Raw genomic sequence first — 23,408 nt, 5'->3', positions numbered from 1 at the left:
GATTTGCCTATTTTGATTTTTTGTAGGCGGCACTGTACTTCTTCCTGGGTTAGACAGGTGACCTGTACTGGGGAGTTTATCTTATCACACTGTATTTCACCTGGCATTTCATTTTCCTCGGTGAATACAGTGGAGAAGAATTTGTTTAATATATTTGCTTTTTCCTGATCCCCATTTTTAATTTCTTCCTCATAATTTTTAAAGGGCCAACGCTTTCATTTGTAACCTTTTTGCTATTTATATAGTTAACCCCTTAAGGACTCAGGGTTTTTCAGTTTTTGCACTTTCGTTTTTTCCTCCTTACCTTTTAAAAATCATAACCCTTTCAATTTTCCACCTAAAAATCCATATTATGGCTTATTTTTTGCGTCAACAATTCTACTTTGCAGTGACATTAGTCATTTTACCCAAAAATGAATGGCGAAACGGAAAAAAAATCATTGTGCGACAAAATCGAAGAAAAAACGCCATTTTGTAACTTTTGGGGGCTTCTATTTCTACGCAGTACATATTTCGGTAAAAATGACACCTTATCATTATTCTGTAGGTCGATACGGTTAAAATGATACCCTACTTATATAGGTTTGATTTTGTCGTACTTCTGGAAAAAATCATAACTACATGCAGGAAAATGTATACGTTTAAAAATGTCATCTTCTGAGCCCTATAACTTTTTTATTTTTCAACGTAAAGGGTGGTATGAGGACTCATTTTTTGCGCCGTAATCTGAAGATTTTATCGGTACAATTTCTGTTTTGATCTGAGTTTTTGATCACTTTTTATTCATTTTTTAATGGTATAAAAAGTGACCAAAAATGCACTTTTTTTGACTTTGGAATTTTTTTGCGCGTACGCCATTGACCGTGCGGTTTAATTAATTATATATTTTTATAGTTCGGACATTTACGCACACGGAGATACCACATATGTTTATTTTTATTTACACTGTTTAATTTTTTTTATTGGAAAAGGGGGGTGATTCAAACTTTTATTAGGGAAGGGGTTAAATGACCTTTATTAACACTTTTTTTTAACTTTTTTTTTTGCAGTGTTATAGCTCCCATAGGGACCTATAACACTGCACACACTGGTCTCCTATGCTGATCACTGGCGTGTTTTAACCCGCCTGTGATCAGCATTATCGGCGCTTGACTGCTCCTGCCTGGATCTCAGGCACGGAGCAGTCATTCGTTGATCGGACACCGAGGAGGCAGGTAAGGGCCCTCCCGGTGTCCTGTAAGCTGTTCGGGATGCCGCGATTTCACCGCGGCGGTCGCGAACAGCCCGACTGACTAGCCGGGATAGTTTCACTTTCACTTCAGAAGCGGCTGTCACCTTTGACCGCTGCTTCTAAAGGGTTAATACCGCACATTGCCGCGATCGGCAATGTGTGCTATTAGCCGCGGGTCCCGGCCGTTGATGAGCACCTGGACGACACGATGTGATGTGGGGTCGCAGCGCGACCCCGCTTCATATCGCGGGAGCCGGCGCAGGACGTATATTTACGTTAAGGGGTTAAAGAACATTTTGGGGTTAGTTTTACTCTCTTTGGCAATGAGTCTTTCTGTCTCTATTTTTGCGGCTTTTATACTTTTTAAAAAAAATATTTTACATTTTTCTCTATAGCTTTTTAATGCTTCCTCACTGCCGTGCTGTTTTAGTAGTTTAAATGCTTTATTTTTGTCATTTATTGCCCCTTTAACATTTTATTTTCATCCATATTGGTTTTCTTTCATTTCTGACCCTTTTATTACCATAAGGTATATACATCTTACAGTGAGAATTTAAGATATTTTTAAAAGTCTCCCATTTAGTGTCAGTATTCTTGTTTTTGAGGACATTATCCCAATTTATATGGTTAAGGGCTTCTTTGAATTGATCAAACTTTGCCTTCCTAAAGTTCATTGTTTTTGTGGCCCCTCGAGAGATTCGCTTATGGAAGAACAAGTTATAATGTATTATATTATAATCACTATTTCCTAGGTGTCCTTCTACTTGCACATTAGTTACTCTGTCAGATCTGTTGGTTAATATTAACCCCTTAACGACAAAGGACGTATATTTATGTCCTCCGCCGGCTCCCGCGATATGTGGCAGGGTCACCGATCGCAGTAATGCCCTGTATTAACCCTTCAGACGCGGCGATCAAAGCTGACTGCCAAGTGAAAGTATCCTGGCTGCTCAGTCGGGCTTTTCGGGACCGCCGCGGTGACATCGCGGCGTCCATAACAGCTTACAGGACACCGGGAGGGCCCTTACCTGCCTCCTCTGTGTCCGATTGGTGAATGACTGCTACGTGCCTGAGATCCAGGCAGGAGCAGTCAAGCGCCGATAACACTGATCACAGGCGTGTTAATACATGCCAGTGATGTGTAAAAGATCAGTGTATGTAATGTTATCGGCCCCTAAGGGAGCTATAATATTGCAAAAAAAAAAGTAAAAAAAAAGGGTTAATAAAGATCATTTAACCCCTTCCCTAATAAAAGTTTAAATCACCCCCCTTTTCCCATAAAAAAATAAAACAGTGTAAAAAAAAAAAAACATATGTGATATCGCCGCGTGTGTAAATGTCCGAACTATAAAAATATATTGTTAATTAAACCGCAAGGTCATGGCGTACACGTAAAAAAAGTCCAAAACAGCGTATTTTTGGTCACTTTTTATACCATTAAAAAATTTATAAAAAGTTATCAAAAAGTCAGATCAAAACAAAAATGGTACCGATAAAAACTTCAGCTCACGGCGCAAAAAAATTAGCCCTCATACCGCCCTGTATATCGAAAAGTAAAAAAGTTATAGGGGTCAGAAGAGGACATTTTTAAACGTATAAATTTTCCTGCATGTAGTTATGATTTTTTCCAGAAGTACAACAAAATGAAACCTATATAAGTAGGGTATCATTTTAACCGTATGGACCTACAGAATAATGATAAGGTGGCATTTTTACCGAAATATGCACTGCGTAGAAACGGAAGCCCCCAAAATTTACAAAAAGGAGATTTTTGTTTACTTACCGTAAAATCTCTTTCTCAAAGGATCCATTGGGGGACACAGACCGTGGGTGTATGCTGCTGTCTCTAGGAGGTGTGACACTATGGTAATAAAAAAAAAAAGTCAGCTCCTCCCAGCAGTTTAAGTTCCAGAGCAATAGGAGAGGACCAACAGGTCAAAGAAAACCCAAACTGTCCGAGAACCAGAAGAGATAAACATAACTGAACACACCCTCGGACAGAGGACCAAAGGAAACCCCCAAAAAAGGGTGGGAGCTGTGTCCCCCAATGGATCCTTCGAGAAAGATTTTACGGTAAGTAAACAAAAATCTCCTTTTCTCTATCGGCTCCATTGGGGGACACAGACCGTGGGACGTACCAAAGCCGTCCCTTGGGTGGGCAGAAAAGCAGTCAGGCAGACGGCCGTTCCACTGCCGCCTGCAACACTTTACGGCCCAGACTAGCATCAGCCGATGCGAAGGTATGAACTCGGTAGAACCTCGAGAAAGTGTGCAAAGACGACCAGGTAGCCGCTTTGCAAATCTGCGAGGCCGAGGCTCTATTCTGGAGAGCCCAGGATGCGCCAACAGAATGGGTAGAATGAGCCACAACCCTGAAAGGAGGAGTCTTCCCCTTACAGCGATAGGCTTCCGAAATGACGGACCGAATCCAGCGAGAAATGGTGGCCTTGGAAGCAGACTGTCCCTTACGACGAGCTACCGTAAGGACGAAAAAGGAATCACACTGACGAAACGAACAGCCCGAACTACATCCAGCTTGTGTAGTAAGCGCTCCTTAGGATGAGAAGGAGCAGGACAAAAAGACGGGAGGACAATGTCCTCATTGAGATGAAAGGCCGAAACCACCTTAGGCAAAAAGGAAGGATCTGGCCGGAAAACAACCTTGTCCTGGTGGATCACCAGAAACAGAGAACGGCAGGAGAGAGCTGCCAATTCAGACACCCTCCGGATGGAGGTGATAGCAACAAGAAACGCCCCTTTCCAAGAAACGAGGCAGAGAGACACCTCTCTAAGGGGCTCAAAGGATTCACACTGGAGGGCACTCAGAACCAGATTCAAGTCCCAAGGGGAAGAGGGTGACCGTTAAGGAGGAACAGCATGCGCCACTCCTTGAAGGAAGGTCCGGACATGAGAATTAGAAGCCAGAGGCCGCTGGAAAAGAATAGCAAGGGCCAAAACCTGACCTTTAACGGAACTGAGAGATAACCCCAGTTGCAAACCCGACTGCAAAAAGGAGAGAAAACGGGGAACCGAGAAGGTTAGAGCGGATAAGTCCTGAGCTTCACACCAACGAAAATAAGACCACCAAGTACGGTGGTAAATTCTTGCGGAGGAGGGCTTACGAGCCCTGAGCATGGTGTGAATGACTTGGGAAGAGAACCCGCGGGCCCTCAAAACCGCGGTCTCAACCGCCACGCCGTCAAATGCAGCGACTGTAAATTGGTGTGGCAAGGAGGACCCTGAGAGAGCAGGTCCGGATGGAGCGGAAGGCACAGTGGAGCGTCGTCCAGGAGCCTGACTACGTCGGCGTACCAGGACCTTCGGGGCCAATCTGGAGCTACCAGAATGACGGGGATGTCCTCTGTTTTGAGCTTCCTCAGAACCCTGGAAAGGAGCGGAAGGGGAGGGAACATATAGGGTAGGGAAAACCCCGCCCAAGGAATCACTAGGGCGTCCACAGCCAGAGGGTCCCGGGACTTGGACACAAAAGGAAGGATCTTCCGATTGTGCCGGAACGCAAAGATGTCCACGTCCGGAAGCCCCAGAGGTCACAGTGTTGCGCGAAGACCTCTGGATGTAGAGACCACTCGACGGGGTCGGGTGAGGACCGACTGAGGAAGTCCGCTTTGTCAGGACGGGGCTGAAGCCGGGACTCCCAATGAAGAAGACAAAGAAGAATCGCCCGTAACTCCAATATATTTATCGGAAAAAGGGCCTCTCAGGGAGACCAGAGTCACTGAACCGTCCAATCTCTGAACACGCCGCCCCAGCCCGACAGGCTGGCATCCGTTGTAACTACCTGCCAGTGAAGGGGAAGAAATGACCACTCTGGAGAAGCAGGGGGGAGCGGAGCCACCAGAGCAGAGAATGACGGACCCTGCAAGGGAGAACAATCTGACGATCGAGGGACAGAGGAGACCTGTCCCACCGAGAGAGAATCACCAGTTGAAGAGGGCGGCAATGAAACTGGGCAAAGGGTACGGCCTCCATAGTTGCCACCATCTGACCCAGGACTTCCATACAAGTGCGGATGGAGACTGAGACCTGGGTCCGAAGGGAGCGGACCCCCGACAGAAGCGCCAGACGTTTGTCCGGCGGGAGGCAAATTCGGGCAGAGGCCGGGTCGAAGCGAAGTCCCAAGAAGGTTAGAGACTGGGTAGGAGAGAGGACTGACTTGCCCCGGTTGACCATCCACCCGAAGCGATCCAGAGTGTGGAGAGAGACGTCCACATTCTCCAGAGTTTGGGCTCTGGTTGGAGCCTTGATGAGAAGGTCGTCCAGGTAGGGTATCACAGAGACTCCCCTCGACCGTAACAGGCCCATCATTGGCGCAAGGATCTTGGTAAAGATCCGAGGAGCCGTGGCCAGGCCAAAGGGGGAGCTACGAATTGAAAATGCCCCTCCGGAAACGCAAAGCAGAGGTACCGATGATGGCCTGGAAATATTGGGACATGGAGGTAGGCATCCTTGATGTCCGCCGAGGAAGAAACTCCCCTTGTTCCAGGGACGCCACCACCGAACGGAGAGACTCCATTCGGAAGCGGCGGATAAGAAGATGACGGTTGAGACGCTTGAGGTCTAGGATTGGTCGCACAGAACCGTCCTTCTTGGGAACCACAAAAATATTGGAATAGAAACCCCGAAACCGTTCCCCTGGAGGAACAGGAACAATAACCCCTTGGAAAAGCAGAGACTGGAGAGCCTCTCGAAACTGCTTTGCCAGAAAAGGAGACCGGGGGCCCGGGATCGAAAAAAGCGATCCCTCGGAAGGGAGGTGAATTCGATTCGGTAACCGTTGGACACCATGTCCCTGACCCAAGAGTCCTGAATGTGTGAGGTCCAGATGTCTCGATAAAGTAAGAGACGACCTCCCACCCGAGAAAAAAAAAACACGGATGGGGGCTTCACTTCATGCAGAAGTGGGTTTGTGGTTGCCTGATTTGGGCGCAAACCGGCCAGACCGGTTGGTGTCCGACTTCCAAGACGGGCACGTCCGGAACGAGGGAGCCTTCTTGTCCCGCGAAGGCGCCTGCCTGGACCCTTTGCTGGAGCCAAAGGACCGAAAGGAAGAGGACTTCCTTTGGGAAGTAGGGCGAGCCTTATTTTGAGGCAACAAGGAACTCTTACCTCCTGTCGCCTCAGAGATAATCTCATCAAGGCGCTTGCCAAAAAGACGGCCACCCGTAAAGGGAAGCTCAGTGAGAGACCTTTTGGAAGCGGCATCCGCATTCCAAGCATTCAGCCGCATAGATCGGCGGAGAGCCGCTAGGTGACCCACAGCAAAGGCAGAACAACGGGCTGACTGCATGGAAGCCGCGCACAGGAAGTCCCCAGCTTTAGAACATTAGAGAGCCAGAGCAGACAGATCCTCTGGGGGGGATCCCGCTAAGATACTCTGATAGAGCTTTAGGCACTACTCCGACAGAGCCTTGGACACCCATGTCGAGGCGAAGATGGGAAGAAGAGAAGAGGCAGCTGCTTCAGAGGCAAACTTCGCTAAGGATTCTACCTTTTTGTCCGTGGAATCCTTGAAGGCAGCTGCATCTGCCAGTGGCAGTGTAGTCGCCTTAGAGATCCGGGAGATTGATGGATCCACTGAGGGAGGGGAAACCACCTTAGTGACAAGGTCCTTGTCAAATGGATAACGTTCTTGAATCGTCTTGATTCCCGGGAACCTCTTGTCTGGATGGTTCCATGCAGATTCCAGAATGGCGTCAAAGTTAGCGTGAGAGCTGAACCTTTGAGGTGCTGGCTTAGCATGATGAAAGGATACTCCTGGATCCTGGGTCCTCTAAGTGAAAGGTGTCTCTTATTGCGGTCACCAATGAGTTCACCATTTCAACTGAATCCGAGCGGTCCTCTGAGTCAGATGCCGGCTCGGAAGCCTCGTCCGCCAGTTCACCAGGAGAATGTGAACGAGTGGAGGCAGTCCTGGAGGGGGATGACCCTGACCAGGTACGCGGCTCTGGCGTGGCAGAGCGGCGACTCCGAGAACGTCCTCTGGAGGAGCGACGTTTGTGCCCAGATGACAGGGGGGGGGGGGCGGGACCCAAGAGGGGGACGGCCACATCTATCTGAAGACTCAATGGAAGAGTCAGACGAGGCACCCCTAGTACGCTTGTGAGAGCGTGAATCATGTGGAGACGAGGAGCGGGCCCTCTCAGAGGCCCTGCGCAGGGTAGACCCCTTCAAGGCGGACACCACCTTCCGGGAGGCCTCAGCCACCGAACGGGAGACTTGGGTCAAGTCAGCCATATACTGGGTCAGGGAAGAAACCCAGGCTGGTGGAGCAGCTGAATCCACCGGAACCGAAAGGGGAACAGGGGGTACCAGGGGGTCTGGGGGAGCAGTGGAGCAGGCAGGGCAAGTGGGCTCAGTAGAGCCAGGCATCTTGGTATTACAGTGCTTACAGACAAAATAATTCACTGACGACAGGAACTTTCTCACCCTAGTCTGTGTCCCTGGCAGCTGCGGTGAGGAGATCCTGGCTCTGTGCAGCTAGAGTGACAGAAACAGGCCAGCCAATAGCAGAGAGGGGCGTGCCTGAAGCAGAGGCACTAACTAATTGGCCCCTCCTAACTGAAAATCGTGCCCACGGCGCTGATTGGAGGCTACTTCGCGCCTCTGAAGAGCTCCGACAGCCTGTGGGCGGAGCTACAGACTGGCCGAGAAGAAGCTATAATGGCGCCCGCTCCTTGTCCCGAGCGCACATGTCAGCCGCATATGCGCTCGGGGGAATAGAGTGGGCGGCCTATACGCCGGCAGAGACTGCCGGAGAAAGTGAAAGTAAGCCGGCACTCAGAGCGCCCGGCTCGTACAAGCGCCACGGCTGTCAGCCGCATATAAGGCGCCGCAGTCAAAGTAACCACACACACACAGTGAAGTAAAACACAGATTACATGCCCCCTAAAATGCCACTGCTCCCCCATGTCCACCTCCTTCAGACACTAAGCTTAAACTGATTACCTCAAGGCCTGAAGGCGGGTATATCCTGCTGGGAGGAGCCGACTTTTTTTTAAATTACCATAGTGTCACACCTCCTAGAGATAGCAGCATACACCCACGGTCTGTGTCCCCCAATGGAGCCGATAGAGAAATGGCGTTTTTTCTTAGATTTTGTCGCACAATGATTTTTTTTTCCGTTTCGCCGTAGATTTTTGGGTAAAATGACTAATGTCACTGCAAAGTAGAATTGGTGACGCAAAAAATAAGCCATAATATGGATTTTTAGGTGGAAAATTGAAAGGTTTATGATTTTTAAAGGGTAAGGAGAAAAAAACGAAAATGCAAAGACTGACAAACCCTGCGTTAAGTCTAGTAGGGCGCCCCTCTGGTCGGGCGCTGCACCATTTGGGACAGATAATTGTCTTTAGCTATAGTTTCCTTTATAAGATTCACAGGTCTCAATCTCCCAGTTTATATCAGGATAGTTAAAGGGTTACTCCCATGGAAAACTTTTTTTTTTTATCAACTGGTGCAAGAAAGTTAAACAGATTTGTAAATGACTTCTATTAAAAAATCTTAATCCTTCGAATACATTTTATGGGCTGTATACTACAGAGGAAATGCTTTTCTTTTCGATTTCTCTAATGTCATGACCACAGTGCTCTCTGCTGACATCTCTGTCCATTTTAGGAACTGTCCAGAGCAGCATATGCTTGCTATGGGGATTTTCTCCTGCTCTGAACAGTTCCAAAAATGGACAGCAGACGTCAGCAGAGAGCACTGTGGTCATGACATCAGAAAAATCCAAAAAGAGAAGCATTTCTGCTTTAGTATAAAGCCCCTAAAAAGTACTGGAAGGATTAGGATTTTTTAATAGAAGTAATTTACAAATCTGTTTAACGTTTTGGCACCAGTTGAACACATCATTCTGATTTGCTGCCTTGTTTATTTGCCTCAGTAATTGATCTTCTGCTTCTTCCATTATATTTGGTGGCTTATAGCAAACCCCTATCGGAATTTTTTTTATTTTTATCTCCATATATTTCTACCCATAATGACTCCACATTATCGTTTCTCTCCCATATATCCTCCCGCAGTGCGGCCTTCAGACTCTATTTCACATAAAGACAAACTCCTCCCCTTTACGTTTGGTCCGATCCTTTCTGAATAGACTATAACCCTGTATGTTAACCGCCCAGTCACAGCTATCGTCCAACCAAGTCTCTGTTATACCCACGATGCCATAATCCTCCTCAGACATCAACCACTACAGTTCCTCTGTTTTATTGGACAGACTTCTGGCATTAGTCAACAGGCAATTCAAAGGTTTATGTTTTTTCTTCCTATGAAGCCTATCCCTATTAACTATTGTAACCCCTCCCTCTGCTCCACCCCCAGGTACATTAATAAGTCCCCCTCTCTATCTACACTATCTTCCCCCTCTACATTGTAGGTTCCCTCCCCACCCAGTCCCTAGTTTAAACACTCCTCCACCCTTCTAGCCATCTTCTCCCCAAGCACAGCTGCACCATCCCCATTGAGGTGCAGCCCATCCCTACGGTAGAGCCAGTAACCGACAGAGAAGTCGGCCCAGTTCTCCATGAACCCAAACCCCTCTTTCCTACACCAGATTCTGAGCCACTTGTTTACCTTCCTGATCTCCCGCTGCCTCTCTGGTGTGGCTCGTGGTACAGGTAATATTTAAGAAAATATTACCTTGGAGGTCCTTGCTTTAAGCTTGCGGCCTAAGTCCCTGAAATCATTTTTAGTAACAAACCGAGCAAGTTTATTTAGAGTTGCAGTAGTAAAACATAGTAATATGACGCAACACAGGCAAGATAAAGATGTAAAATACAAGAACAAAATAAACAAACCATACAAGCCTCGATTAGTAGAAAATAATGAAAAAGATAGTCCCCCTGGTTAAAATATCAATACAAAGACATAGTGTACCTAAGATCAGGACAATATGTGGAAGATGACCAGGGCTCCCAGATCTTCTGAAATCCCTCCGCCCCCCCCCCCCATCCATACGGGTAGCCGAAAGCTTTTCAAAAAGTACAATAACATTAATGCGTGCAATAAAAACATCCCACAATAAGTCGGGATGTTTCCATCGGGAGACAATATGGATCCTTGCAGCTAGTAACATAATGTTGGACAGACGAAAAAGACGAAAAGGCATACGGGACAGCTTATCACTTAACAGACAAAAGGAAGGTGTGAAGGGACAGGGAAATCCAGTAATATCAAGTATAACATCCACCACCCTCTTCCAAAACGTATGGACCACCGAGCAACTCCACCAAGTGTGGGACATATCACCCACTGTGGGATACCCCGGGAAACAATTAGGAGATGAGCAAGGAAACATAATATGTAACCTAGCGGGGACATAATAAGCCCTATACAATATCTTCAGGGAAGTCTCCATAAGAGACACCTGTCATCTCCCTTTACTCACAGCCTCACAACAAGTCTGCCAACGCTGAAAGGACATGGTAAAGTGAAAATCCTCTTCCCATTTGAGCATAAATGGCAATTTTTGATCCCTAGGAGGGGCATTGAGGACCACATAGAGATGTGACAACCAGCCTGTACGGAGGAGAAAATAACGGGCAACATTCTCTAAAATAGTGGAAGAGGTGGGCAGTATACCTGGAGCTAAGGAGTGAAGAAAACAAAAAACCTGGTGAGAACAAAAAAGCTCAGAGCATGGAGGACGGAATGTTTTCCAAAAATCCTCCAGAGACATCAAGCGTTTCAGAACCAAAAAATCAACCAGACAGACAAAATGTCTCTCTGTCCACCAGGAGAAATCAGAAGGGAGTAGTCCCAGAGTAAAAGCAGAATTGAGGAGCAGAGGAGTAAGAAGAGAGGGAAGGGATTGTAAAGAAAAGTGAAAGCATGAGAGAGCATGAAGGACCACAAGAGCAGAAGAAGGGAGAAGATGAGCTACTGGAGAAACAGACAACATCAGTGCTGTTAGGGAGTATGGTCGGACTAAATTCAATTCCAAATTAATCCATAAAGGGCCCCCCTGAGAAGCATTAACCATAGTAAGTTGTGCTATTTATTCTGGCTGCATAATAATATTTCATAAGGTTTGAGACTGATAGACCACCCAAACGCTTACGAAAATACATAACTGTACGGGGAATACAAGGACGTTTGCCCCTCCAAATAAACCGGGAATAACTCTTCAAATCAGCCTCAATCACCGGGACTGGGAGGGTGCGAAACAAGTATAACAGGCGTGGTAATATCACCATCTTAACAGCGTTGACCATCCCAATCCAGGAGATATAGAGAAGACTCCATTTCCTAAGGTCCTCTCTCAAGGACATAAACAAACGGGGATAATTAGCAGCATAAATTGAGGGAAGTGTGTTAGTAATATACACCCCTAAATATGAAAGACCGGAAGAAGGCCTCTGAAACCCAAAGTCCAAATCAATTAGCTTCTGAGTGGCAAAGGGTACTCCACAATACAAGACCTCAGACATAGAGCTATTAACATGAAGGCCAGACAACTCCGCAAAATCTGACAGCATCTTACAGTTTTGGAAGAGATATAAGGGGTTGTGTTAGGGTAAGTAATAGGTCATCCGCAAATAAATTAAGTTTATAGGAATGAGAGCCCACCTGTATTCCTTTAACATCAGGTCAGGACCGGAGAACAGTCGCCAGGGGCTCCATCACCAGGGCAAAAAAGGGAAAAAAGTGCCAGGGATAGGGGACACTGAAATAATTTTTAAGGACTCTCCCCCTACCTCTTACTTTGTCATTGGTACCAATATGTACCATGACTGCTGGGTCCTCTCCAGCCCCACCCAGCAACCTGTCAACCCTATCCGCAATGTGCCGAACTCAAGCGCCAGGAAGACAACACACTGTTCGGCGATCCCGGTCTTTGTGACAGATTGCCCTGTCTGTCTTCCACTACCAGTACCTGTCTGGCCTGCCCTGCATTCCTTCCCCCCTCCTTAATGGAGCAGACATCCCCCTGGTGGTCAGAGGCAAAGTCTTGCTGCAGTACTGCTATCTCTGAAATGGCATCCCCCTCATCTGCCAACCAGGCAAACTTGTTGGGGTGTGCCAGATCAGGACTAGCCTCCCTGACACTTTTCCCTCTGCCCCGTTTTCTAACTGAAACCCAGCTAGCTGCCTGACTGTCCTGCACCTCTGTCCCACTATCCTCCCCCACCTCTACCCCAGAGAGTACTTGCTCTCCAAGTTGTCAATGCGTCTTAGTGTTGCCAGTTGCTCCTCTAGATCCAGGATATGGGCTTCCAAATGAACAACTCGCACACACCCTGCACAACAATATGCACCCTTAAACTGCTGTTCAAGGATTGCATACATTGTGCAAGATGCACACTGGACTGCCTTCTCCAACATGGAGGCCATAAATAAAAAAAATCTAATATTTCAATTAAACTCCCTGAATTTAAAGTCCCTTAATTTTAAGTCCCTCTCACTTTTATACTTACACTCACTTGTATACTTCACACTCTTGTATACAGACACACAATCACTTGCTCAGACAATCGCTAAGTATACTTTCTTTCATAGTTACCAGACACCACCTCTCTCGTCCACTGCCTGGAAGTGAATGCAAAGTACAGATCACTGTATGAAAAATGAGTCCTGTATAGCGAAAAATAAATACAAATACATAAAAAAGATGTGATGGTCAAAATATGACGATGTTCAGATTTTCTTAAATAAAAATGTGGTATTGTAACCAATTTGACCCATAGAATACAGTTAACATCCCAGTTTTACTGTACAGTGAACTCAGGAAGAAATTTGTCCCTCAAAATTGTGTAATTTTTTTTCAGTTTTACAAAAAAATTTTGTTACTTGCTCAGCAAATCCTATGGAAAAATTAAGGGTATAAAAAAAAAAGTTAAAATTTTCCTGCAGTAAAAAAAAGCCCTCATATGGCTCTGTAGATGAGATAGCAAAAACATTAAAATAAGGGGGGGGGGGGGGGGGAATGAAATCAATCACATCAGAAAGGTGTTTAAGTTTTTTTTTTCTGCACCAAGCACACTTCTAGAGTCCAGTTCTTGAAAGTTAAGGGGTTCTAGAGATCAGAATCCCAGCAGTCTTAATAATAGGACTCCCAAAAATCCTGTCAGAATGGAACGGCAGTACGCATAGTTGACCACTGCCCCATTCATTGTCTATGGGAGAGCCAAAGACTGAAGCTTTGAGAGTCCTATTCTCCAAACTGCAGGGGATCCCAGTGGTCTCACAAACTGAGATCCTGAAACTGAAAACCATAGGTATAGGTCTGTCAATGTATTCATGTCAGATATTGTTTATTTTTTTCATTATTAATTTGGAGGCACCCAGAGGTACAGTACGGCCCCTTAGACTGGATGATGTATTACGGCTCAGATTTAATGTGTGTGCATGAGCCCCTATCCCGTAGGTACTTTTTCATACATGCTCCAACAAACTTTTCAATATTCCCTATGAGACTGATTATACTTTTACCTACTATACAAAGTAATGAAATAAGAAGTTCCTATGTGACATAGTTATTTTATTATGTCCCCAGGTGAGAACATCTGCAATACTATCATTTATCAGCTCTTCACGCTTATCTCCAAAATCAATTACAAGCAGATACAAGTGAAATGTAAGGATCCTAAAAGTAATAATTATTAGTGAACAGAACATTAATCATAGAGACGTCATATAAGAGCACAGCCCAGGATACGTTCATGATAAGAGACAAGTTAATATATTATTCACTTAATCAAAAAGTGGAGGAATTACCACAGCCGGACAGATCTATCTATCTGAACTTGACCTCTTGACTCAACTTCTTTTACTACATTATGGATTCTCTATCGTATTGCATTCTGATCCAGGACGGTTGGATAGTTGGACATCACTCACATTTGTCCCACATTAATACAAACCATCACTGCTTGACCTTCTTTATTGACCACTGGCCTAAGTTAATGCGCTCAGGAATCCCCAGCTCATTGTTCTAACCATTCCGGTATATTCCTATGCAGACTTTTCTGGTTCCACCACAAGTAGATGCTGTCCAGAGAACCATACTCCAGACCACTTTGGGTTATCCAAGTCTTGGGGCCAACTAACTACCTGGACCCTAACACAGGAACGGGAGTGTCCTATAAGTGAATGATGTCGTTCTATTGATGCTTTTTCTGGCTACATCTTCTGAGCAAGTTCAGAACTAGAGCTATTAAACTGATCTTGCATTAAAGATGGAATTCCACTGCTTCTTGATCTATATATATTCAGTTATAATATCATGAAAAACACTAAAGTTCTATAAAATAAAACCCAGATAATGCTCATGAGTAACAGTAATGGCTCCCCGAAACTCGTCGAGCCCTTCAGGTTTTCATGTGATTTCTTTTGTACAACTGTGCTTTTACTTGGATCTATAATAAAAGTTTTTCAATGGAAGATCTTGGAACACTGCACACTCTTTCTTGATTTGACAGATAATGGTGATAGTCCTCATAAGTTTTATCTAGTGGAAAAAAAACCCTTACAGTTATCTGAACCATTCTGGTCTGTGAACCAGAGGTTAACATCTTAAAGGAGTACTTCGGTGGACTTATTATTATTTTTTTTTTAAATCAACTGGTGCCAGAAAGTTAAACAGATTTGTAAATGACTTCTATTAAAAAAGACTTCTATTAAAAAATCTTTACCCTTCCAGTACTTTTTAGCAGCTGTATGCTACAGAGGAAATTCTTTTCTTTTTTAATTTCTTTTTTTTGTCTTGTCCACAGTGCTCTCTGCTGACACCTCTGTCCGTGTCAGGAACTGTCCAGAGCAGCATAGGTTTGCAATGGGGATGTTCTCCTCCTCTGGACAGTTCCTGATACGGGCATCAGGTGTCAGCAGAGAGCACTGTAGACAAGAAAAAAAGAAATTCAAAAAGAAAAGAATAGTAGCATACAGCTGCTAAAAAGTACTGGAAGGGTAAAGATTTTTTAATAGAAGTAATCTACAAATCTGTTTAACTTTCTGGCACCAGTTCATTAAATAATAATAATAATGTTTTCCACCAGAGTATCCCTTTAAGTATTCAGGGCTATTGGTCTGTGGTCTTGCTTCTACTTCATCCCATGTTAGTTTAAAAATCATGTGAATACTGCCTTTACTCAGGGGAAGGTTCTGTATGTGGACCTCCTGTATTACCCACCTTTAGAGATTTTTGTGCATTGGCAGCTGTCCAAGTTTGCCTAATGTGGCACGTGCTCTGGTTAAACGGGTACTCCGCCCCTAGACATCTTATCCCCTATCCAAAGGATAGGGGATATGATGTCTGACTGTGGGGGTCCCGCTGCTGTCACGCCCCCTCCCGTAGGCTTGCATTGAGGGGCGGAGCGTGATGTCACACGGGGGCGGAGGCGTGACGTCACACGCCGTCGGCCCTGTGGTCGCCGGTAATCAGACCCGGAGCGAACACGCTCCGGGGACTGATTACAAACGGGGTGCCGCATGCAAGATCATGGGGGTCCCCAGCGGCGCGACTCCCGCGATCAGGCATCTTATCCCCTATCCTTTGGATAGGGGATAAGATGTCTAAGCACCGGAGTACCCCTTTAAAAAAAATCCTACAATATTAGGTACAAGCAGTACATTTCTTTGATGGAAGCCTATCCAGCCCAAACATGCGACAAACTCTCATTATTAATTTTATTTTTTTTTGCAAATTGTGCTATGGAAACACTGCACATGTTGGGGGGGGGGGGGTCTTCTTTCTTTTAGTATGACATCACTATATAAAAAATTGCCATACATTAGGACATAATCTGTAATTCTCCCAGCAAAACATTTAACAAAAATGATACATGCAAAGAAATAATGGAAAACATCATGAAACAACGTCAAACGTGCAACAACATGAAATGAAGCCAATATAATGGTATATTAAACCATATTATTAGTGGTGCTAAGAAATGAAAAAGTAAGATGACAACAATAAGAAATAGGAAATTGTTCTAACCACTTTATCCTCCTGCAGAAATATCCAGGAAACCCAGTGAGAGTGCAGAGGAAGGAAAAGACAGAAGAGGGAAGAAAACAATGTTATATCCAGTAGGAAGGTTACACATTTGTACAGGTAAGACAGGGTTAGATTAGCAACAAAAGATTATATATGTAACACAAAGGCACACAGCACAGTTACATTGATACAGTACATTAGATAAAAAAATATTTGCGACACAAGGTAACAAGGTCAGGGATAAAACAACCGGGCAAAATTATACCCCAAAAATGATATAAAAAAAAGGTTGTCTCATCCTAAACATTGGGACTACAACCACTTGCTAAAATGAATTGGGATTTGGCTGCTTTTAACAAATGTAGGCCTGCCATCATGAGTGCAGCAGCATGGCATCATTGTACTAGAGTGCGCTTACCTGGCATCAAGTGCCATCTGGACAAGTGTACATGAGCGGCGGTGCATATACTGTACTATGTGCATCACCGCTCACTACACTATTGTACTTACTGGAGCAGAAAGACCAGCCATAAATGGAGATCCTACTCTTGTACGCAGTTTCCATTGTGATCTACACCGATAGTGTATTGTGCCATGGAAACAGAGTAGATCACCACTGATACGTTTCATCTGTACGTCTGCTCAAGGGTCTAGTCTAGTTTTCTACCAACTGGTTTAGATACACCTTCCTAGATGTTTGTTTACATAGGATAGCACCAACTGGTGTTCAGAGAGTATGGTAACCTACAATTCCAACTGTTGAGCTGTGTGCTGTAGGACATATATGCTCAGTCACTCCCCCCACCCAGTCTCTAGAACTGTGAGAAGCAGAGGCATTGCGTCAACCATCCAAGTGAAATAAAAGTGTAAACATGTTACACAAAAAAGTGCACAAGGATGCAGTCTATTGCAAGCCCTTCTCTTAAAAGGAAATGGGCCACCACAAACCTTCCCCTCTGGGCCAGAAGGCACCTGCAAGGCTCTGGGATTGATAGCCCGCCTTTGCTGAAGCCAAAACTAAAATGCTCTCAGCATCTACCTTGGGGCCAACCAAACTATTATTCAGGGAGAGAACTGGTTGGCATCCTTGTAAAAACTGGGTCCAGGGGTTGCAAAGAAATAGCTTTTTGCCTTGGTAGTAGCATGGTAATATAGAGGAGACTGCTGCTCTTATATGGAAACCAAGTAAGAAAATAATATGGCACTCTCTGGTATATAGAAGGTGCTCCAGAAGGATCCCACTCCTCAATGTACAAGATGAATAAACTCGGCACTCATATGCATTTGAATAATGTGAATTTTATTCCGCACATAAAGCAATCCAGATAGTATTTGACGTTTCGACCCATACAAGGGTCTTCATCAGATATCCGGGATTGCTGCGGAGGCAAGTGCAGGGAGGAAACTGCCTTACGCCGGGAAGAATAGAAATCTGTGTTGCGGTCTAGACTCATATCGCAGTCATAGACCGCAACACAGGTTTCTAATCTTCCCGGCGTAAGGCATAATTCACATAATTCAAATGCATATGAGTGCCGAGTTTATTCATCTTATATAGAAACCTTCAGAAATAAAAACTTTTTGTATGTTGTACATCTTAGCAAAACCTTGACCTTTCTAATAAACTTAATATTTTTTTCAAATCTTCTTTTTATAGAAATCATGGCTTATAAAAAAAGACCACAAGGAGTCCCCATACTATCCAGAACATAATCCTGTCTAGCTGCAGCATCAACTTTGTCCCAGCTGAAGCACAGGCCGGGACAAAGTCCAAGAAGTGAGGTTGGGACTAGCACTCCTCTGTGCTCACTCCTGTCCTATCAGACTGCAGCATGAAAACAGAGAGGAGGGGTTTACAGAGCAACCTGCAGTGATTGGATGAAGAGAGTGAGGGCAGGTTCAGTGCTTGCCTCGGACACACACCTTCCTCAGCAGAGGACGTCTGAATGAGTGAAAAGCAGAACGGAGGGATTTGTGAGCCAAATACAGAAGCTAGACACATAAAAAAGACATGTAAATAATCTACATGACCTAATGAGTAACATATAAGCATTATTCTATTCTATAATATGACTGGTACATTTTAAAGGACATTAAATTTACAGCTGCCAGAAGTGGAAGGAGGCTGATTCTGTCCAAAGCCCATTACAGGAACATAGATTAGTAGCAGCAGCAAGGGGGACACATGAAAATAAAATATGATGGAAAAAGCTAATTTTTTTATACCAGGAACCCAACTATTAACAGTCCTTCAGGACTTTTGGTATGAAAATGATCAATGGAATAGGCCTTTAGAAGGTAGCATTGGTCCACTCTTCCACTACTCCAATTTCATGGTCCCAAATTGTCTTATTAAAAGGTATATTCACCCTTAAAGGGGTACTCCATCCCTAGGCATCTTATATGAGGGGGCGGGGCAGTGACATCACGATCCTCTGGCCCCTGTATCGCCCGTCATCAGGCACTGAGTGAACTTAGCTCCGTGCACAAGATAACATGGGGTGATGCAGGAGAGATCGCGGGGGTTCCCAGCGGCGGGACCCACGTGATGAGACATCTTATCCTCTATCCTTTGGATAGGGGATGAGATGCCTAGGGGCGGAGTACCCCTTTAAAGGACTTCATCTAGGGGATTATACATACGAAATAAGGTGTTCCCATAAGGCTACCCAGGGTGACATGAAAATACGACGACTCTGTGCCAGATCTGAGACAGTTTAGATCAGTGTTTCAAAACCAGGATGCCTCCAGCTTTTGCAAAACTACAATTCCCAGACAAAGGCAGTCTGAACATGCTGGGAGTTGTAGTTCTGCAACACCTGGAGGCACCCTGGTTAGGAAACACTACCTTAGATGGTCAGCAGATCCCGCCTAAACTGACTTATACTCAGCAAGAAAGAAAAAAAAAGAATGATAAAAATTGATTATGCATCTTGAGTTAAGAATCATGTTTCTGACCTGCCAGAAGCGAGTTCTGTTCCCTACAGTTTTGGAATGTTGTTAAGTGCCTATCCTTATCAGGAATACTGGCATTAAAGGGGTAATTCAACATACGGTAACTTTAGTACTTAAGTGTCATACAGTAATTGACATGCTTAACAAGGATCTGTGCTTGTGTTGGTGGTAAATGGCCATGTCCTGTGTCCCCATCACGCTGCTGGCTTATTTTTTTGGAAACTGTCTACTTCCTGTTTCTGTGGCCTCCCTCAGACTACAATCCCCAGGATCCTTTGTTTCAAGGTAGGAGGTGACGTATTTCCCTCCCATGCATTGGTCGTTCCACCGATGCATCACAGCCACACTTCCTTTGATCACATGACTTGCCCGACATCACCTGACACACAAGCTGTGGATCTCTGTGATGATGAATGCACGCACATGTGTGCCAGTAACAACATGGGGGCTGGCTTCACACACAACAGACAAAGCTGTGATGCCCCCTTTCAGCACTTGACTTGTGATGTATTGTCTTGGGCCACACAGCAAGCTGGGAAAGGTCCGAGACAATACTCATTTTGTAGGCTTCAGAAAATGAACTTCCAGGGAAAGACAAAGAAATTTGATACCAGCCACCAAACATAGGTAAGGAAAGTATATTAGTAACTAGACTAACTTTGCTGCCCCTATCCTACATTCAAAAGAACCAAAAATCCCTGAATACCCCATTAAATCCTTGAAAATATTTTTAGCAGCGTGTACCAGGAAGGTATTCGTAGATGTCTCTGTGGTGGCCCAGTACGGGAATTGTTGCCCCGTACCCTTGCTGCCCTGTCAGGCAGCCTCCCTGCAGTGTCCCCTGGGCCCCCCTGCATCTGTTCTACTTTAATTGTATATTATGCCCTATGTTATGTATATAAGAATGTTGTATCTTTAACCCCTTAACGACCACTGACATAAATGTACGTCCTGGTGCGGCGGTACTTAGCGCACCAGGACATACATTTAGTTCCTGTATATGACCGCAAGCATCAGAACCGACATTCGCGATTGCGCGGATGTCCACCATTAACCCCTCAGATGCCGTGATCAGTATAGATCAGAGCATCTGCAGTAGTGAGCATGTTAAAATAGATGATTGGATCGCCCGCAGCACTGCCGCGGGCATCCGATTATCTGTAATGGCAGATGGAGGTCCCCTCACCTGCCTCTGTCCGTCTCCTGGCGTCTCCTGCTCTGGTCTGATATCGAGCAGACCAGAGCAGAAGATCACCGATAATACTGATCAGTGCTATGTCCTATGCATAGCACTGAACAGTATTAGCAATCAAATGATTGCTATAAATAGTCCCCTATGGGGACATAAAAAGTGTAAAAAAAAAAGTTGAAAAATGTAAAAAAAAAAGTTTAAAAAAAAAGTGAAAAATCCCCTCCCCCAATAAAAATGGTAAGTTTTTCCCATTTGACCCCTAAAAAAGCGTAATTTTTTAAATAAACATATTTGGTATCGCCACGTGTGTAAATGTCCAAACTATCAAAATATAATGTTAATGATCCCGTACGTTGAACGGCGTAAATGTAAAAAATGTAAAAAATGCAGCTTTTTAGTCGCATTTTATTCACCAAAAAAATTATAAAAACTTATTTAAAAGTTTTATATATGCAAATGTGTTATCAATAAAAAGAAAAGATGACGGCGCAAAAAATTAGCCCTCATACCACCCTATATACGGAAAAATGAAGAAGTTGTAGGCCGTCAAAATAGGGCGATTTTATATTACTGATTTTGTACAAAAGTTTTAGATTTTTTTTTAGCGGTACAAAAATATAAAAGTATCTAGCCATGGGTAGCATTTTAATCATATTGACCCACAGAATAAAGAACACATGTAATTTCTACCGTAAAATGTACAGTGTGAAAACAAAACCCTCCAAAATGTTTATAATTGTGGTTTTCATTTAAATTTTCTCCCCCCCCCAAAAAACGGGCTCGCCGTAAATTTTTTGGTAAAATTAGAGGTTTTATTACAAAGTACAATTGGTCACGCAAAAAACAAGCCCTTATATGGGTCTGTACATGGAAATATAAAAGAGTTATGGATTTTAGAAGACGAGGAGGAAAAAACAAAAACGCTAAAATAAAATTGGCCTGGTCCTTAAAGGGGTACTCCAGTGGAAAACTTTTTTTTTAAATGAACTGGTGGTAGAAAGTTAAACAGATTTGTAAATTACTTCTATTAAAAAATCTTAATCCTTTTAGTACTTTTTAGCAGCTGTATGCTACAGAGGAAATTCTTTACTTTTTGAATTTCTTTTTTGTCTTGTCCACAGTGCTCTCTGCTGACACCTCTGTCCGTGTCAGGAACTGTCCAGAGTAGCATAGGTTTGCTATGGGGATTTTCTCCTGCTCTGAACAGTTCCTGATACCGGCATTAGATGTCAGCAGAGTGCACTGTGGACAAAACAAAAAATAATTTAAAAAAATTAAAATTTTCCTCTGTAGCAAACAGCTGCTAAAAAGTACTGAAAGGATTAAGATTTCTGGCACCAGTTCATTTAAAAAAAAGTTTTCCACCGGAGTACCCCTTTAAGGTTAAAATGGGCTTGGTCCTTAAGGGGTTAAGAAAGATAAACATGTGATCACCAGTTGTCATGTGATTGTTACCCAGGAGGTATCAGTGACCAGGTGACTTAACGGTGACAAATGGGACCCCACCAGAGTCTCCCCTATAAAGCCCTGGGAGGAGTCTCTTTTCTCTCTTAGTTCCTGAGTATTTGCTGAGTTGCAGTTGAACCTAAGAGTCTGGAGTCATAGGAGCCTCAAGTCAAGTCTGCAGCCACAAGTTACAAGTAACTACAGTCACAGCTTAGTCCAGTGATGGCGAACCTTTTTGAGCCCGAGTGCCCAAACCGTAATGCACGCCAACTTTTTTCCCATCAAAGTGCCAGCACAGCAATTAAATCAGAATGCTGAGGTTTAAGTTTAGAAAAAACAACTTAGGTTGGCAGTATGTTCCTCCACATTAGGTTGCAGTTCCCCACATTAGGTTGGCAGTATGTTCCCCCACATTAGGTTGGCAGTATGTTCCCCCACATTAGGTTGGCAGTATGTTCCCCCACATTAGGTTGGCAGTATGTTCCCCCACATTAGGTTGCAGTTTCCCCACATTAGGTTGGCAGTATGTTCCCCCACATTAGGTTGGCAATATGTTCCCCCACATTAGGTTGGCAGTATGTTCCCCCACATTAGGTTGGCAGTATAGTTCTCCCACATTAGGTTGCAGTTCCCCCACATTAGGTTGTAGTTCCCCACATTAGGTTGGCAGCATGTTCCCCCACATTAGGTTGGCAGTATAGTTCTCCCACATTAGGTTGCAGTTCCCCCACATTAGGTTGTAGTTCCCCACATTAGGTTGGCAGCATGTTCCCCCACATTAGGTTGGCAGTATGTTCCCCCACATTAGGTTAGCAGTATAGTTCCCCCACATTAGGTTGCAGTTCCCCCACATTAGGTTGCAGTTCCCCCATATTAGGTTGGCAGCATGTTCCCCCACATTTGGTTGGCAGTATGTTCCCCCACATTAGGTTGGCAGTATGTTCCCCAACATTAGGTTGGCAGTATGTTCCCCCACATTAGGTTGGCAGTATGTCCCCCCCCCCCCCCCCATTAGGTGCAGTATAGTTCCCCCTCTGCTGTATGTCTGTGTACTGCCTCACAGTGCTCCGTCCACCGCTCCTCCGGTCAGGGGCCACAACCTACTACTATGGCCTATAGGCCATAGCAGTAGGTCCCAAGACTGGAAAGAGCGCGGTGGTCAGAGCACCGAAGCTGAAGTGTAGCTGGTAACTTACCATGCCGGCCAGCGCGTGTCCTCCTTCTCGATGCTCCGCTCCTCCATACCTATGGGCACACGCACGGGACGTCACTGACGTCCCTGCGTACGCTACCTCCTGGCGACCCCTGCATTTTTAAAGTTAACGCAGGCCCGAAGAAAGGTAACCGGGACATCCTTGTGTCCCGAAAAGATCTTTTGGGACACAGGGATGTCCCAGTTTGCCCTGCCTGGCGAACTATGGCCGCGTGCCCACAGAGGGGGCTCGGCGTGCCACCTGTAGCACGCGTGCCATAGGTTCGCCATCACTGGCTTAGTCTGTCTCCAGTCAAGTCAAGTCAGTCACTGTCATCTATTGTCAAGTCAACGTGGCCTGCACTAAATTGTCCAAAATCTACTGCAAGTCCCAGCAAGCCCTTAAGGTCTCTGAAGTCACTGGTCACCTCTG

At 44.9% G+C, this 23,408-nt stretch overlaps 1 protein-coding gene across 3 annotated transcripts in view; it reads right to left on the bottom strand.

Annotated features, from left to right (window-relative positions):
• Window positions 1-23,408, bottom strand: part of RIMS2 (regulating synaptic membrane exocytosis 2) — a 680,796-nt gene that overhangs the window by 603,481 nt on the left and 53,907 nt on the right. For all 3 annotated transcript variants that reach the window (XM_056522548.1, XM_056522549.1, XM_056522550.1), the window contains exon 3: window positions 16,191-16,202. In XM_056522548.1, the coding sequence (XP_056378523.1) occupies window positions 16,191-16,202 (12 nt within the window). The remainder of the gene's footprint in view (window positions 1-16,190; window positions 16,203-23,408) is intronic.

The sequence above is a fragment of the Hyla sarda genome, chromosome 5 (assembly GCF_029499605.1).
Source record: "Hyla sarda isolate aHylSar1 chromosome 5, aHylSar1.hap1, whole genome shotgun sequence".
Lineage (NCBI taxonomy): Eukaryota > Metazoa > Chordata > Amphibia > Anura > Hylidae > Hyla > Hyla sarda.
The sequence above is the reverse complement of the archived record's forward strand: the minus strand, read 5'-3'. Positions and strand labels throughout refer to the sequence as shown.